The sequence below is a fragment of the Monodelphis domestica genome, chromosome 2, assembly GCF_027887165.1.
Source record: "Monodelphis domestica isolate mMonDom1 chromosome 2, mMonDom1.pri, whole genome shotgun sequence".
In the NCBI taxonomy this organism is placed as follows: domain Eukaryota; kingdom Metazoa; phylum Chordata; class Mammalia; order Didelphimorphia; family Didelphidae; genus Monodelphis; species Monodelphis domestica.
In genome coordinates this window covers 172,700,557-172,718,802 of record NC_077228.1, presented here as the reverse complement: position 1 = coordinate 172,718,802, position 18,246 = coordinate 172,700,557, and the positions used below count along the sequence as shown (strand labels likewise).

Here is an 18,246-nt window from a genome sequence, read left to right as displayed (position 1 = left end):
TTTCTTTCTTTCTTTCTTCCTTTCTTTCTTTCTTCCTTTCTTCCTTTCTTCCTTTCTTTCTTCCTTTCTTCCTTTCTTTCTTCCTTTCTTCCTTTCTTCCTTTCTTTCTTCCTTCCTTCCTTCCTTCCTTCCTTCCTTCCTTCCTTCCTTCCTTCCTTCCTTGAGAGATCTAAGAAATATTTATAAGAGACTTTAATCAGTGTCTGGAGATATGAAAAGGTGAAATCTTATTTCTGGGAGTGAAGTCATCATCTTTTATAGTAAAAAACTGAGATAACTCTTGCTATGATCTTTCTTATAGGTAAAATATTGCAAGTAATTATCTCTGACTTTGTTTTGTTATTGATTTAATTTGTTAATGAATTGTAAATGAATAACTACCTTTGGAAAAGGAATCTCCTCCAGTTTATTGAATAAAGAATACTTAATGAATGGGCATGGAGGTTCAAAATACCTGATTAATTAGTGAGAAAGAGGTCACAATCATATTAATTAGAAAGGGAACATCCAAATATACCCTAGAGTGCTTTAGATTTTGGGATGATAACCTTTTATTTTATTTTATTTTTTGATTGATTGATTGATTTTTAAAAGTTTTCCCAATGGTTATATGATTCATATTTTCTCCCTCCCCTCATCATTCTCCCCTCCTGGAGTTGACAAGCAATCCCACTGGGTTAAACATATATTATCACTCAAAATCTATTTCTTTATTATTCATTTTTGTAATAGAGCCATCTTTTAAAACCAGAACCCCAAATCACATACCCATATAAACAAATGATACACCATGTGCTTTCATCTGCATTTCTGCTCCCACAGTTCTTTCTTTGGATGTGGATAGTGTTCTTTCTCATAAGTCCCTCAGGATTGTCCTGGATCATTGCATTGCTGCTAGTAGCAAAGTCAATTACCTTTGATTGTGGGATGATAAAATTAAATATGAGAATATATCAAGTGGAAAGCCAAGGAATAAGTGAATGTAGTTGATACCATCTTCCTTTCTGCATCTGTGTCCTTGGGGAGCACCAATGCTTGATGTATCCTTCTTAATCCACAATGGCAGAGTGCTGCTGAGACATAGTTCTGACTCCTTGACTCTGCTCCTCTCTGCTGATGACCAAGGTCACTATGTTTGGTGCTCTACATTCTGTTTGCTTGTCTTGGCCTCAGTATGTCTTATTCACAATCCCCCTCAAATGTCAAAGACATTCTGGGAAGTTTGACCTCGGCGTCAAGTCTGAAATTGCCTCAGAGTTTAGAGAATGCTGGAAAGGGGATGGATTGCCCTTCTGACAAGCCACTTTGCCCTAGTTTCCTCTCGCTTTGTATCCAAGCCTGTTGGCAGAGCTTTAAAAGGTGGATTACCTGTGGATAACATCAAGATCCATGACACCACTGAAAAATATTAAGCAACTTCTCCAAGTCATGGAATTTTTTTCCAATGATACTAAATAGTATTTGAACATGGTGAGTGTACAGTTGTGTATGTCTTGCCTTCTTTTATTTTCTTTTTTCCAATTATATGTTGAACAATTCTTAGCATTCATTTTTAAAATTTGAATTACAAGGTTTCTCATTCCCCCTCCTTGAGAAGGCAAGCAGTTTGATAAAGTTTATATACATGCAGTCATGCAAAACATATTTCCATATTCATCATGTTGTGAAAGCACAGACCAAAAAAATCAAGTTAAAAACAGTATGCTTAAATATGCATTCAGACTCCCCCTGGAGGTGGATAGACTTTTTTTTTAACCCTTACCTTCCATCTTAGAATCAATATTGTTTATTGGTTCCAAGGCAGAAGAGCAGTAAGGGATAGGCAATGGAAGTTCAAGTGACTTGCCCAGGGTCACCAGGCTAGGAAGTGGCTGAGGTCAGATTTGAACCTAGGACTGTAACAGTTAAAAGAGTGGTTGCTTTAAACTGTGATGGCGAAAATATGGTTTCAAGACTTTGAATTGCCAAAACTGTAAAGATAATTTTTAGTGTCTTGATTTATAATAAAAATAAAGTGGTCGCCATGGGAAAATTCCCAAATATGAAATATACCCAAGTCAGCTGGGTTTTATAGAGATTTTAATTAATACAAATTAAGGAATTAATGAAAGGGAGAGAGAGTAAGAGGAAATAATGAGAAAAGGGCTAGGCCAGCCTAGGCTTAAGCCTTAAAAGAGAGATCAGTCGGTCTTTAATCCACTCACCACAAGATTTGTCCCAAGCAAGATTCTAGTGTTCAGAGAGATCCACCAGTTCAGCTCCTCAGCTCAACTAAGTTCAGCAACCGAGCCCTCCAATTCAGCTTTGGCAAGTTGAACCCCCTCAGAGACCTTTCTGACCTCATTTTAAAGAGAATTTTCTCCTATGTCACCTCCCCTAAGTTCTCACATCTACCAATCACAGTAGACGTTTTCACAGGACTGACCATTCTTAATTCACATCTTCTTCTTTAGTTCTCAACTTCTCTGGGTAGACTAAAACTTCTGAGTAAGTTCACACCTCTTTGCCCCTTGCAAGTTTGCAAGTTGCCTGAGCTTTATAGGTACTTAGCACCTTTTTGTATTAGATCTAAAAATAAACTTAGCTTAAGGGCTTTTTGCCTCACTATAAGTATGAGTCAAGTACTTTTCATTGTTCAGTAAGGAGTTTACAACTTTATCTTTCCCTAAAGTATGCTTAAGTATGGGTGGAGTAATGTTAGAGTTCTCACATTCCTGATCAAGTACCTTCATTGTTTAAAATGGGGAATGGTCTGAAACAAATGTTCTAAGGTAGAGTCTGAGAATTTTTAACATTCACAAGTCTGAGAAATTTTAAGATTCACAGGACCTCCCATCTCTAGGTTTGGCTCTCAATTCTCTGACCCATCCAACTGCCCCCTGGATAGACTTTTTCATCATAAATCCTTCAAAATTGTCTTGGATCTTTGCATGGTTGAGAATAGCTAAATCATTCACAGTTGATCATTATAGGATATTGTTGTTACTGTGTACAATGTTCTCCTGGTTCTGTTCCTTTCACTTTGTATCAGTTCATTTAAATCTTTCCATTTTTTTTTCTGAAAACATTCTGTTCATCATTTCTTATAGCTCAAAATTCTTCTATCATAATCAACTTTTCAATTGATGGGTATGCTTTCAATTTCCAATTCTTTACCCCCACAGAAAGAGCTGCTATAAATATTTTTGTACATATAGGTCCTTTTTCTTTTCTTTTCTTTTCTTTTCTTTTCTTTTCTTTTCTTTTCTTTTCTTTTCTTTTCTTTTCTTTTCTTTTCTTTTCTTTTCTTTTCTTTTCTTTTCTTTTCTTTTCTTTTCTTTTCTTTTCTTTTCTTTTCTTTTCTTTTCTCTCTCTTTGGGATATAGACCTTGTGGTATTGCTAGATCAAAGGGTATGTACAGTGTTATAGCCTTTTGAACATTGTGTGAAGTAAAGTATAGAGGGGACTCTGATCATGAATGGAAACTCTGGTGCCCCCTGTAGTTAGACGGAAAAGCCAGCAATTGAGGCAGGGGACCAAGAGTCCCCTGGGCTGTCAAGGTAAAGGAGAAAGGAGACAGTTGGCTCAGTAGGCGTGATATGTGAGAGTCAGCTGGCAGAGAGAAAGTTTGATAAACTGAAGCAAGACCAGATTTTGGGCTCTGGACTTTCAAGTTGGGGCTGACTGGGAGGACCACATGCTAGATTAGGGTAAATCTTCTATAAAAGTTATCTACCTCCTCTCTCTCTTTCATCCTTATCCCCTTTTCCTTTCTAATTAATAAAACAATAAAATCCACAGCTAGTCTCACGATTTTAACCTTACAACTTAGTTCTAAATTGCTCTCTGGAATGGTTGGATCAATTCACAACTCCACCAACAGTGCATTAGGGTCCCAATGTTCCCACATTCCTTCATTTGTCATTTTTCTTTTCTGTCATATTAGCCAATCTGATAGGTGTGGAATAGTACCTCAGAGTTGTTTTGATTTGCATTTCTCTAATCCATAATGATTTAGACCATTTTTTCATATCAGTGTACAATTCTTTTTTTTTAAAACCCTTACCAGCTGTCTGAGAATCAATACTATGTATTGGTTCTAAGGCAGAAGAGCAGTAATGGCCAGGCAATTGGGTTTAAGTGACCTGTCCAGGGCCACACAGCTAGGACCTCCTGTTGCTAAACCTGGCTCTCAAACCACTGAGCCACCTAGCTGCACCCCAGTTTACAATTCTTAATGAATACCAAGGAAAGATAGAGGCTAAAGGCTTTGAGTGTGATTCCAGAGGTCCAGTTGAATCCATTGAAGGAATACTTTGCTTTCCTTCAGGCAGGACCTATCAAGCATGAAACTCTTAAGGAAAAAGAGGTGGATGTATACGCCAAGAGACTCAGTAAAAGCACAAAAATAAAAACTCAATGGAAAGAACATATTCAAAGCAATTGATATGTAAGCCATATCCATCTTAAAAAAAAATCAAACCCTTACCTTCTGTTTTAGAATCAATATTGTATATTGGTTCCAAGGCAGAAGAGTGGTGAGGGATAGGCAATGGGAATTAAGTGACTTGCTCAGGGTCACACAACTAAGAAGTATCTGAGACAAGATTTGTACCTAGGACCCCGGGCCTCTGGGCCTGACTCTCAATCCACTGAGCTACCTTACCTAGCTACCCCTGTTACCAGTCTAGTCACAGACTTTCAGATCTGTAAAATAGACAATAATAGATTTGGATAGCATCCAAACAAAAACATACAATATTAATGAAGTATACTCATCACCTTGAGGCGATTATGAAAAAATTAAATCTTCTTCATCAAAAAGGAAGAGGAGTATTGATAGACATTCTTATAGCACATGACAAACAGGTTAAAAACTTCTAGAAATACTTCTGGAATAAGCAGTCATAATTTCACCAAGCAAAAGAAATGAGATTTCCTGGGAGTTGGAGTCTATGAAATGGTTAATCCATCAATCAGTTAGTCATTCAATCAGCAAAGATCCAAACAGTGGATGAAAAGGTCCCTCATAGGTGATATCCACATGAACCCAATCAACAATATGTTGACAAATATTTAATACTGGTCTGAGTCATGGATATTTGTTTATAGAATTAGAGGAGTTTATGATGGCAATTCAAGATCAGGTCATTGCCAGTAGAAATTATGTCTGCATTATCTTAATGATACTGGACTTATTGGTCAATGCAGTTAATACAGGAAATGGTAGAAACTATGTAACATACCAGGGCAATTAGGTGGCACAGCCTGGATAGAACACTGGACCTGGACACCAGAAGACTCATCTTCATGAGTTCAAATTTGACTTTAGACCCCTTACTAGCTGTTTGACCCTGGGAAGGTCATTTAGCCTTATTTACTTCAGTTCCTCGTCTATAAAATGAGCTAGAGAAGGAAAAGGCAAGCCACTCTAGCATTTTTACCAGGAAAAGCCCAAAATGGGATTATGGAAAGGTGGACAAGACTGAACAACAACAACAATAATATAACATCACTGAAAGCTGTATAAATTTAGCACCCACAAAATACTCTGGTGGCTAAAATCATACAACAGAAACTTGCTATTAAATATAAATGTCAAAAGATCTTTGAGAATTCACCAAATAAATGGTAATAGAACCAAAATCATAAGTACAAACAGAGCTATTGACCCCAATTGCATGGATATAACATTGGTTTAAAAACACTCATAAAGGAGGCAGCTGGATGGCTCAGTGGATTGAGAGCAGACCTAGAGATGGGAGGTCCTAGGTTCAAATCTGGCTTCAGACACTTCCCAGCTAGTGACCCCAGGTAAGTCTCTTAACCCCCATTGCCTAGCCCTCACCACTCTTCTGCTTTGGAACCAATATACAATATTGATTCTAAGACGGAAAGGATTTAAAACAAATAAATAAAAACACTCATAATGTCCAAATTAAATAGAAAAGCTTCCAGAATATAGAGACCCAGGAGTAGAAATAAAAATGTGGGAACATTTTTAATGAACATAGCATCACACAATCCTGTCTGCTATTGAACTTGTCCTGAAGATATTTTCAGTGAGTTAAAGATGAGCTTTTATCTTAATTGTTTTATTCAGTTACAGAAGAATAATTATGTTCATCCACATATGTAATAGTTCTATAGAACCTTAAAAGTAAAATATTATAGCAGAAGAGTGCTTTGTTTCAGGATTACTTAGATCTGAGCTCCACTGAAAAAGATGGTAGTAAGATAAATAACAATGATAATAGCACTTCACTTATATGGCAGTTGGGGTGGACTGTAGGATTATAATAGCAATAGGATCTCCACTTGTCTCATTTTCTTTCTTTGTAACCTAGGGAGAAGCAAGTTGAGACACCATTTTTTAATTAATTATATGCTAAGGAGGGAAAAAGTATAATACATAATTTAACCACAAGTTGGTGTTACCCTCAGGCCACCAGCCAAGTGACAGAGTCACAGGGCACTCAATGTCAGCCACTAGCTTCCCAAGAGGCACTGGCATTATAGTAAGGTGGCACAGATAGAATGGCAGGCCTGGAGTCAGGAAGATTCATCTTCTTGAATTCAAATCTGGCTTTCTAGCTTTGTGTCTATGTGATATGTATTAAATAAACTGGAGAAGGAAATAGCAAATCATTACAGTATTTTTGCCAAGAAAACTCCAAATGGAGTTACAAAGAGTCAAACAAGATTGAAATGACTGAACAACAACTATTAGAGGGTGTGATTTGAATCCATTTCTTGTGGGCTAAAAACCCAGTGCTCTATTATTAGACCATCCACCTCCAGCTAGTCTAGCTTCAGTACCAGGCTAAAAAGTTTGAACTTTATGTGGTAGACCTTAGAAAACCTCTGAAGGCTTTGATGAGAGATATAACATGTTCTGATCTGAGTAATGCTTGAAATTCTTTCAAGAAACTGATTTTATGTAAGAATATCAGTTTATGATTAGGCTAGTAACTTAACAAATTGCTAGGTGATAACAATAAAGTGAAAGGTCTTTGATCCTCTTGATGACCAATGACCCTGCAAGTCTGGCAGGCAGATCTAGAAATACACTTTGGGAGTTCAGTATTCAGCCTTTTCCTAGGACATTCCAGGACATCTCTAATTGGTAAATAGTTAATTATGAGATGGTCCACCAAACCATCCACCCCTTCCCAAACTAGAGGTGATGAAGCTCATGTAGGTAGGGAGGGAATCCTTGTCTCTCCTTTCTATTAATCAAATTCTATTAAAAGAGAAGACGTTCTTTGGGATTCCTAAGTATAAAGAAAATACAAAAAGTAGTAGACTGAATTGAATCTCTGACCCAGAATCTAGGCACAGAATTACACAGAAATTCTCACAATTAATATAGTATATATTAAAAAAATTCTCACATTTGTATGTTAGCAAAATTAGGCCATAAATTGTATTGATAGACAGAAGAATGGAAAGACCCAACAATCATCTATTAATAAGTTATTAAGTCCTCATGACATGTCTATCTGATAGATTAAGAATATAAAGATAAAAATTAAACAATTCCTTCCCCTAGAGAGTTTATATTCTATCAAGTAAGATAATATAGATACAAATAAGTGAATACAAAATATACATAAAGTAGATACAAAGTCATACTGTATGGCGGAAGAAGGGTTCTAGTAATTCTAGGACAGTGATGGCAACCCTTTTAGAGACCATGTGGTATGCCTCACCCCACCCCCAGATTGCCTGTTGTGCTTCCCCCCAACCAAATGCTATGCATGCCTCCCCCCCATCCCCCCACCCCAGACAGAGGAGGGAGAAAAGGAAGGGTACTCTGCTTAGCAGAGGGAGTAAGCCCTTCCATTGGACTGCTGGGCAGAGGGGCAGAGGGACAGGGAGGGGAAGCAGAGAGGGGGAAGGGAGTAGCTCCACCTGAGTCCTTCTACCTTCCTAGTAACTAACTCTGGCGGGTGATTGCACATGTACCCACAGAGAGGTCTCTGTATACCATCTTTGACATGTGTGGCATAGGTTTGCCATCACAGCTCTAGGAGGTGGTGTTTGATCTGATTCCAGATTGGAAGCCACAGATTCTAAGATGCCGAGGTGAAGAAGGAATTCGTGGCAAGCAAAGGAGGATGTGAAGGCATGGATGGAGACCAGAGATAGAATGAAATGTATAAGGAGAGCAAGTAAATCAATTTGCCTGGAATGGAAAATTCAAGAAGAAAGACCTAGAATATAAAATATGGGCATTTGTATTACATTAGAGGGCTCTGGCATGATAATAGACTAGAAGAGGGGATAGATACAAGAAAGATATGGTGATAGAAACATCAGGGTTAAGGGCAGGTATATGACTCAGTGGATAGAGAGCCATGCCTGGAGATGAGAGATCCTGAGATCAAATTTAACTTCAGATACTTCCTAGCTGTGTGACCCTGGGCAAATCACTTAACCCCAATTACCTAGCCCTTATTGCTATTCTGTCTTGTAGTTGTCATTAAGACAGAAAGTAAGGGGCTTTAAAAAAAGAAGAAATAAGATTTAACAACTAGATGTGGGGAATGAAGACAGGGGAAAATAAAAATTGACGCTAATTCAATATCATGGGTGATTGGTGCTGGCAGGAATGGAATACTGATAGAAACCAGAAATCAGAAGTGATGAGTCTGAAAAAGAAAGACTCTGGTTTGGGATATGTTGAGTTTTTGAGGGGTCATTTGAGATATCCTTCAAAGAAAAAATACCAGTGTGGACAGGAGATCTTTACTTCCCATTATGAGAGGAGAAACTAGATTGAGACCTCAGGCAACATTATCAGTCAGTAAATATTTATTAAGGGCTTACAAGCCCTGGAGAAAAAAGGAAGGGAAAAGAAGGTCTCTGCTCATGAACTTTTTAGTCTAGTGGGGAAGACAACATACAAACAAGTATGTATAAAATGAACTATTTCTATCCATTGAACCACATACCTGCCCCTAACCCTGTTGTTTCTATCTCCATATCTTTCTTGTATCTGGTCCCTCTTCTAGTCTATTGTCATGCCAGAGCCCTCTAATGTAATACAAATGCCCATGTTTGATATTCTAGGCCTTTCTTCATGAATTTTCCATTCCAGACAAAGTGATTTACTTATTCCCCTTTTACGTTATATTGTATCTCTGATCTCCATCCATGCCTCCACATCCACTACCCTTCTTTGCTTGAAATGAATTCCCTCCTCATCTTAGTATCTTAGAATCCCTGGATGAATGGAAGGTAGTCAACAGAGAGAGGACATGAATATTAAGAGGGATCAGAAAAGGCTTCCCATACAAGGTGGGATTTTAACTGGGACTTGAAGAAAGACAAGGAAACCAGGAGGGGCAGGAGAGGAGGGAGAATATTTCAGCTGTGGGTGCCAAGAAGAGCCCCTGGATGACCCCAGGGCCAAAGAAGGGTCTGAGGGTTATCTAGAAGGTTGGAGATAGAGACTCAGTCCCCAAGGGTTTAGGGCTTTAGATAAATTAGTCTCTCCAGGCCTCTATACATACATATATACATGTGTGTATATATACATATATGTATAGATAATTGCTATTTAGTCATTCAGTCTTGTCCAACTTGCCATGACCCCATTTACAATTATTATTATTATTGCCAAAACTACTGGAATGATTTGCCATTTCCTTCTCCAGCTCATTTTATATATGAGGAAACTGAGGCAAATGGGGTTAAATGACTTGCAGGAGTCACTCAGACAGATTTTAATTCAATGAGATGAGATTTCTTGACTCTAGACCCAGGACTCCATTTATTTGGCTACCTAGCTGTCTTTTTGATTAACTACAACTTTGGGAATTATTTATTGTTCAGTCATACTCAACTCTTCATTGACCTCATTTGTGATTTACTTGCAGATACTGGAGTGGTTTGCCATTTCCTTCTCCAGCTCATTTTATAAATGAGAAAACTGAGGATGACAGGTTTAAATCACTTGCCCAGGATCCCACAGCTAGTAAGTATCTGAGCCTGGATTTGAAGTTGTGAATATGGGTCTTCCTGAATACAGGTCCAGCTCACTCTCTGTCTCTGTCTCTCTGTCTGTCTCTTTGTCTCTGTCTCGCTCTGTGTGTGTGTGTGTGTGTGTGTGTGTGTGTGTGTGTGTGTGTGTGTAGAAGAAAGGATTCAGCTGCTATCTCCATTCCTACTGGAGTCTCAGAATACGATGATGGTTTCCATTTATATAGTTCTTGACATACTTAATCACAACAAATTCATGAGATAGGTTGAACAAGTATTATTATCTCCATTTTACAAATGAGGGAACTTGATTCAGAAAGGTTAATAGACTTGCCCAAAGAAAGGAAGAATGCTGAGACTCAAGCCCAGGTTTGCTGTCACTAAGTGCTCCCTCTACTATAGGATGCTGCTGCCCTAAAATAACCATCCTCTGATTTGTGAGGGCTGATAGTCTGAACAAAAGGGAGCCTAAAACAATCCAGGCATGTAGTCAGGGTAGTGGTACCATGAAAACTCTTAACTCCACCCACTATCAAGAATGGACTATAGCAGAGCTTAATTGGTTTTAAAGTCTCTTTGTTATCTTTGGCTATGTAGCCTTAGCTGAGCAAATACAGTTGAATGATCAGTAGCCACAGAGAAGTTGTCCTTTTGGGTTCCTACTGACATCTCTCGTCATGACTCAGTCCCTGTTCCTGGCCCAGGTCAGATCCTGGATCCGAATTCGCAGCCTCCTAGTCCGACAGTGTTTGGCTGAATTTCTGGGTGTCTTTGTGCTTATGGTAGGTGGGACTCAGTGGGGGGAAAGGGGAGAAGGGTGGGAAAGGAAATGATGTGACCCTATCTCCTCATCTTTTCTGTTCCTTTTCTCTTCTTTATTTTCTTCCACCTCTTGACATCTCTCTGATTTTCTCTGATTATCTCTTGTACTGCATTGTTCATTGCTTCTCTTCTCTTCTGTCCCATCTTTCCTCTTCTTTGCTCTCATCTTTTTTTCTCCCTGCCTTTTCTCCCTTCATTTCTTCTGTGGTTCTTTATTTCTTTCTCCCTCTGTGTCTCCCCTTCCCACCCTATTTCTCTTGAGGCATCCCCTGACCCCCCATTTCCCCCAATTTCTTCCAATCTTTCCTTTCTATTCCTTCGTCTCATCTTGCTTTTCTTTCCCTTACCTCTCTTCATCAATTCTATCTTTCCTCCTTATTCTTTCTATTCCTCCTTTACTTTGATCTTCCTTCTTTTTTTTCTATTGGCCTCTCACCTCCATTCTTCTCTTTTCTTCTTTCCTTTTCTCTCTCTTCCTCACTTTTGTCCATCAGCTCATCACACAGGGGGCAGTGGCTCAGGCTGTTACCAGTGAGGAAAGCAAGGGCAACTTCTTCACCATGTTCCTGGCAGGCTCCCTGGCTGTAATGGTGGCCATCTATGTGGGAGGCAATGTCTCAGGTGAGTGGGGAGGCTGGAGGAGTGGCAGGAAGTGGACACTGCCCAGGCTGCTGACTCAGGGACATTATCTCTTGGAAACTTCACATGACTCTGGCTTGCCCTTGGGTCCCTCCAACCTTTCCCCCAAACTTCCCTACTTTGTCTGAACTTTACCTTCTAAGCCCCTCCTTGTTTTCTCCCTCATGCTAGACTCTTGTTCTCCCTGGCAAAAAAAAAGACCCTCACTGTGGGAGGGAGTTTATGGAGGGTAGGGCTTATTCCCTGTATATGTCACTGTCCCAACTCATTCTAGACCTCTTTTCACTCCCCCATTTCTTCCTGCCACAACCTTTGTTCCCTCAGGAGCCCACCTGAATCCTGCCTTCTCCTTGTCCATGTGTCTCATTGGTCGCCTACCTTGGGCCAAACTTCCCATCTACTCACTAGTACAACTGCTTTCTGCCTTCTCTGCCTCAGGAGCAACTTATGTCCTCTACTATGGTATGTAAATAGCCTTTTCAAAGATGCAGGATTTGGAAATAAGCAGAACCAGGAAAACACTGTGCATAGTAGCTGCAATATTGTGAAATGATCAACTATGATAGACTTAGCTGCCCTCAACAATACAATGATCCAGGACAATTCTGAGGGACTGAGGACAGAGTGCTCTCCACCTCCAGAGAAAGAACTGTGGGAGTCAGAATACAGATCAAGGCATATGATTTTTCATTTGTTTATTTGGGTTTATGTCTTAGGGTTTAGGTCTTATAAGATTACTTATAAAAAATGAACAATATGGAAAATTTTTGAAAAAAATTTTTAATTAAAAAATAAATCTTCCTTAAAAAAAAAAGGCTCAGAATTCATAAGAAAGAAGCTTAGACTGTGGTAGAGGAACCCTATTATGGAGATGGAGGAAACCATTTCATACATGGGAATGGAAAATTCCCTCTATATGTGGATAGGAAGGAGTTCAAGTTCATGCATTTCTTCTACTCCCTGAAATAGATGCTCTGAAGAACTATACTGGTGGGAACTTGACAGTGACTGGTCCCAAAGAGACAGCCTCTATCTTTGCCACCTACCCAGCCCCTTATCTGTCCCTGGAAAATGGCTTCTTTGACCAGGTAAGTGTAGAAGTGGGGGACCACACCAAATGACCCAATGTTCTTAAACCCTCTACTTTGACATCCTCCCTTCCCTAGTCCCTACCCTTTCCCTTAGGGTCCCCAACCCCTTCTTTTATTGTTTTCCTAGGTCCTTTTGTGTTAGCCTAACATGGAATGGTTAATAGTTCTCTGCCTTGGTACTCCTCTCGGCACGCAAAGATAAAGTTAAAGGGTGTGAGGAAGGGGGAGCATGGGGTGTATAAAGGGAGATAGTGATGTGGTGTGTGTGTGTGAAGCCTGAGAGGTATGGATGCAAGGGTAGTCTCAGGGGAACTTTGGGGCATCTAACAAGTATCCTTTCTCCCAAGGTTTTAGGCACCGCTATACTGATAGTGGGCATCTTTGCCATCACAGACACCAAGAATAAGGGGGTGCCTGCAGGACTAGAACCTGTGGCAGTTGGATTGCTGATTCTGGCCATTGGTCTCTCCATGGGCACCAATTGTGGATACCCACTCAACCCTGCTCGAGACCTTGGACCTCGGCTCTTCACCTATGTGGCTGGCTGGGGACCTGAGGTCTTTAGGTTAGTGTTTCCTGCCCCACTATTTCCATTTTTTACTATTAGTTTAAATTTACATAGTACTTTGTACCTTACAAGTATCTATATATGTTTTAACATGATTCTCAAAACCCTGTGAAATAGAAAGTATAGAGATTGCTTCCATTTTATAGTTGAAGAAACCAAGTCTCACAGAGGTAAAAGAATTTGCCCAAGGTCACATAGTTAGAAAAAGGTAGAAATGGGATTTGAACTTATGGCTTTTGACTCCAAGTTCAGCATTTTGTCTACTACACCACACTGTCTCAGGGTTATCATCCTATCTCTCTCTCTTTTGCTTCTCCATTAAACTAATTGAGAAAGTTATCTACACTAGGTATCTCCATCTCCTCTCCTCTAATTTTCTTGTTAATAATCTGCCATCTGGCTTCTGAACCCCTCTTCCCAAGAATTCCAACACTGTCTTTTTAATCACTGTATCTAAAAATCTTTTATTAATCCTCATCCTTTCTGGCCTTTCTGCAACATTTGACAATGTTGATCACCTTCTCCCTCTGGTTACCTTCCCCTCTGTAGGTTTGTGTGGTACTGTTCTCTTCTGGTTTTCTTCTTACCCATCTAACCATTCCTTCTCGGACTCTTTTGCTAGATCTTCATCTATGTCATGCCCATTAACCATGAGTATCCCCCAAGGTTCTGTCCTAGGGTCTCTTCTCTTTTTGCTCTATATTATCTCTCTTGGTAAGCAAATCAGCTCCCATGGATTCACTTTTCATCTCCATGCAGGTCTCTTCTGAGCCCTGTCTTTTATTTCCAACTGCCTTTTGGACATTTCAAACTCAATGTCTTGTAGGAATCTCAAATTTATTACGTCCAAAATACAGAACTCAGACATTCTCCCCAAACTTTTCCTTCTTCCAAACTTCTTTACTATTGTTTAAGGTACCACTATCTCTCCAGTTATTCAGACTCACACCTTGGTATCATCCTTTGTTCTTCACTCACTCACTCTTGTTATTTATGCCTTTACGATATCTTTCATATATATTCCCTTCTTGCCAGGAAAATAGTCTCTATTCTAGTTCAGGTTCTTAACACTTCTTAACTTCATTTTTGCAATAGACCTTTTTTATTTTTTTAAAACTCTTACCTTCCATCTTAGAATCAATACTAAATATAGGTTCTAAGGCAGAAGAGCAGTAAGAGCTAGGCATCTTGCTTCCCCAACCTCCTTCAAGACTAAACTCATACCCATCTTCTGGAGGGAATTCTTCTGGTTCCCCTAGCTGCTAGTGACTCCCTTTCTGAGATGACCATACCTCTACTTTCTCTCTCTCTCTCTCCTTCCCTCCCCCCTTGCATGTACCTAGTTATTTTTATTTTTGTCTACTCTATTAGTATGCAAACTCCTTGAGGACAGGATCTTTCTTTGCATTCCTAGAGTTTATCATAGTGCAGGGCACATTGTAAAGGCTTAATATTTGTTGACTGGCTTTCTTTCTTTTTCATCTCTTTCCCTTATCCCTTCTTCTGGTACTTCTCCACTCCATTTCCCTGGCTTCTCATTGTGTCCATCCTCTGTCACACTCTGCCCTCCCTTTCCTTGCTTCTTTCTTGTCTTCTCCCCACACTGGGTCTCTGGTCCATTAAGCTCAATTTTTCCTTTACTTCCTACTCTACGGAAAGGCAGTGATAGAAAGGAAAGTTGACAGTAATCGAATCAGGACACCTGTATTCTAGTCCTCTCTTCATTCATTGCTTAACACTTAACAGGTAGAGTAATCTTAGGCATGGGCAACTAGGTGGCATAGTGGATAGCGTGCTGAGCCTGGAGGCAGGAAGACTTGACTTCATATCTGACCTCACACACTTTCTGGCTTTGTGACCCCAGGTAAGTCATTTGCCTCAGTTTCCTCTTCTGTAAAAATGAGCTGGAGAAGAAAGTGGCAAGCCACTCTAGTATGTCTGTCAAGAAAACCCCAAATAGGGTCATGAAGGTTCAGAAATGATTGAACAATTACAATAATCTTAGGAAGCTGTTTTACTGCTCTGTGCCTCAGTTGCCTCAATTGATCAAATGAAGTAACATTTATATCAAGGCTTTCCAAACTTTAAAGAATTGGAAAAGTGTGAGTTATTATTAGTTCTTTGTAAAACACTAAAATAATACCTTTCTTGTCTCAAGGTAAAGGGGTAGGTCATTCTAAGAATTTTGATTCTGCAGTTTAGACTATGTCCTTCTCATCTCCCCTACAAATGTGAGCCAAGGTGCCTTTTCCCCACAATTTCTGTCTTCTCGTGGCTCTTGCAGGGCATAATCATGCACTTTGCTCCTCTTCCCTCTCCCCCTACTCTTCCGTTGTTTTTCTTGTTCTGATTGTGTCTGATTTCTTAGCAAAGGTATTGTAGCGGTTTTCCATCTCCTTTGTTAGCCCATTTACAGATGAGGAAATTGAGGCCAACAGGGTTAAGTGACTTTCCCAGGAATGAACAGTTAGTAAGTGTCTGAGGCCAAATATGAACTGGGGAAGATGAGTTTTCCTGCCTTCAGGCCTGGCATTCTATCCATTGAGCCACCCTAGCAACCCTCATTAAACCTCTGGGGAAAAGGGGATGGGGCAGTTGTCTCCTGACCTTCCTCTTTGTCCCTCTACAGTGCTGGCAATGGCTGGTGGTGGGTGCCTGTGGTGGCTCCCATGGTGGGCGCTGTGTTGGGCACTGCCACATACCAATTGTTGGTGGGTCTGCATCATCCTGAGGATCTGGAGCCTGCCCAGGAGAAAGTCTCTGAACCGAGGCCCCCATCTTACCTCAGATCTTTAGAGAGCAAACTGTGATGTCCTTCCTTCTTCCAACTCTACCAGACATTTAAAAAGCAAAACAAAACTATTTTTGATAGCATGCGTAATAAATACTTCTACATCCAAACACTAAAAGCAACTAAAACTATTTAACTTGATAATCTTTTCTGATATTTATAATTTTACAAATTCAATTTGGTTATATTGGACTGGCCTACTTGCTGTTTATCACATAGAATACTCATCTCCCATCTCTTAATCTTTGCACTAACTGCGCCTTATGCCTTCCTTGTCACCACATCTTGGAATCTTTGGTTTCATTTAAAATTCAGCTCATGTATATTTTGTACATTTTTTGTATATACTTATATATGTAAATGCTGTCTTCTGTGATAGAATGTAAGCTTTTTGAGAGCAGAGATTGTTAGTAAAGTGCCTAGTACACAGAAGGCACTTAATAAATACTTGTTGATTTATTGGACTAGATGACATAGGGGGTCCTCTTTCAGCTCTGTGATTCTGTGGTTTTGTGAAATATTATCAATAATAATAATTTTAAAAATCCTTGCCTTCTGTCTTAATACCAATTCTAAGAGAGAAAGCAAGGATTTTAAAAATTATTATTATTCTAAGACAGAAGAGTGGCAAGGGACTGGCAATTCGAGTTAAGTGATTTGCCCAGGGTCACAGAGGTAAGAAGTGCCTGAGACTAAATTTGAACTCAGGACTTTCCATCTCTGGGCCTAGCTCTCAATCTAAAGAGCCATCTAGCTTCCCCCTAACCCCCCTGGATGTCTTTCTTTCTTTTTAAACTCTTACCTTCCATCTTGGAATTGATACTCTGTATTGGTTCCAAGGCAGAAGAGTGGTAAGGGCTAGGCAATGTGGATTAAGTGACTTATCCAAGGTCACACAGCTGGGAAGTGTTTGAGGCCAGATTTAAACCCAGGTCCTCCTGACTCCAGGCATGGTGCTCTATCCACTGTGCCACTTAGCTTCCACAGTCATTATTATTACTACCTACTATATGCCAGGCATTATAATACTAGGCAAAGGGAATAACAAGGTGAAAACTACATCATTTCTACCATCAAAAAACTTACAATAGGACAAGGGGAAAGAGACATACACAAATCAGCATGATCATGATAGAATATTATATAGGAGATAAGATTAAGAGCCCTATATTGTTTTGTGAAAACTTAAGAAAAGAGAAATAGATTTCAACTTGGGGGTAGGATGGGGTTTGAATAAGGGAGGGTTTGTTGGAGGAAATGACACTTTTGAGTTAGCTGAACCTTGAAGGAACCCAATTTCAACAGGTAGAGACAAGAAGGTGGTGTGTTCCCAGGCATGAGCAATAGTCTCTGGGAATGTATGCAAGCAGGAGAGGGCAAAGTCAAGGCAAAGTCTAAGACAACTAGACATCCAGATCAGTTGGAAAGGATTGATATGAAATAAGGCTAAAATGGTAGTTTGGAGCCATATTGTGGAAAGCCTAAAATGCCTGCCTAAGAAAATTGTATTTTATTGCAGGGGTAATAGGGAGCCCCTGAATATCAGTGAGCCAGGAATCCATATGTTCAAATTTGTGTATTAGGAAAATTATTTTTGGCAACTGTGGCCTGAGATAGAGAGCTAGGAGGTGGAGGTAAGGATGCCTATCAGTAAACTCTTTAAGTAATTGTGGACGAGATGAAAGAACGTGAATTAGAATGAAGCTATGGTGGATGAGTGATTTGAGTGGAAAGTAGTTCAAACTTGTGGAGGAAGACCCTATTGAACAGCTGAATTGTTACATAGTTGCTATTCCACTGAGACAATATTCTCTTTTTGTGCTGAATTGGGTTTATATGTGGGATGGGGAAGACTTCCTGGGAGCTGTGGTCTTTGAAGAGGGAAATAAATGAGGCCCTGGAACCCAAACTCTGTCTTGAGTCTTCAGGCCATTTACTAACGGTACTCACTCATCACACTTGGCAGAAAGGCTAAGATGTTGGGGGTAGTATGGGTGATTCTCTGGGAGCCTCAGTTCTTAAGAGTGACCACCAGAGGACGACATCCAGAAAGCGAATTGCCGGGACACCAGGGAGCAAAATGGGCAGTCAGTCCACGCTGGAAAGCAAACCCGAGACTCTGTATCATTGACGCCCAAGGAAGCTTCACTAGTCTTGGACATCCCCTTCTTCACTCTCCTTTTCGGTCCGCAAAATGTCCAATTCTTTCAATTTTGGCTAAATTCTAATGACCCGAGTATCACGTCTTCACACCACTGGGGCCCCTCCCCTTGACTCAGACACCTTCGAAGATTAATTAGGGGTGGGAGAATCTGTTCCCCGAACTAGAAGACCTGGAGAAGAGAGGGAATGAGTGAGCCAGTCAAGG

General features: G+C 40.0%; 1 protein-coding gene across 1 annotated transcript; it reads left to right on the top strand.

Moving 5' to 3' along the window:
* Positions 1-10,570: 10,570 nt before the first annotated feature.
* AQP10 (aquaporin 10) lies at positions 10,571-16,686 on the top strand. The gene is made up of 6 exons (XM_056816336.1): positions 10,571-10,749; positions 11,284-11,410; positions 11,753-11,890; positions 12,398-12,516; positions 12,867-13,084; positions 15,717-16,686. The coding sequence occupies exons 1-6, from the start codon at positions 10,645-10,647 to the stop codon at positions 15,895-15,897; spliced, it is 888 nt and encodes a 295-aa protein (XP_056672314.1). The 5' UTR covers positions 10,571-10,644; the 3' UTR covers positions 15,898-16,686.
* The last annotated feature ends 1,560 nt before the right edge of the window (positions 16,687-18,246 follow it).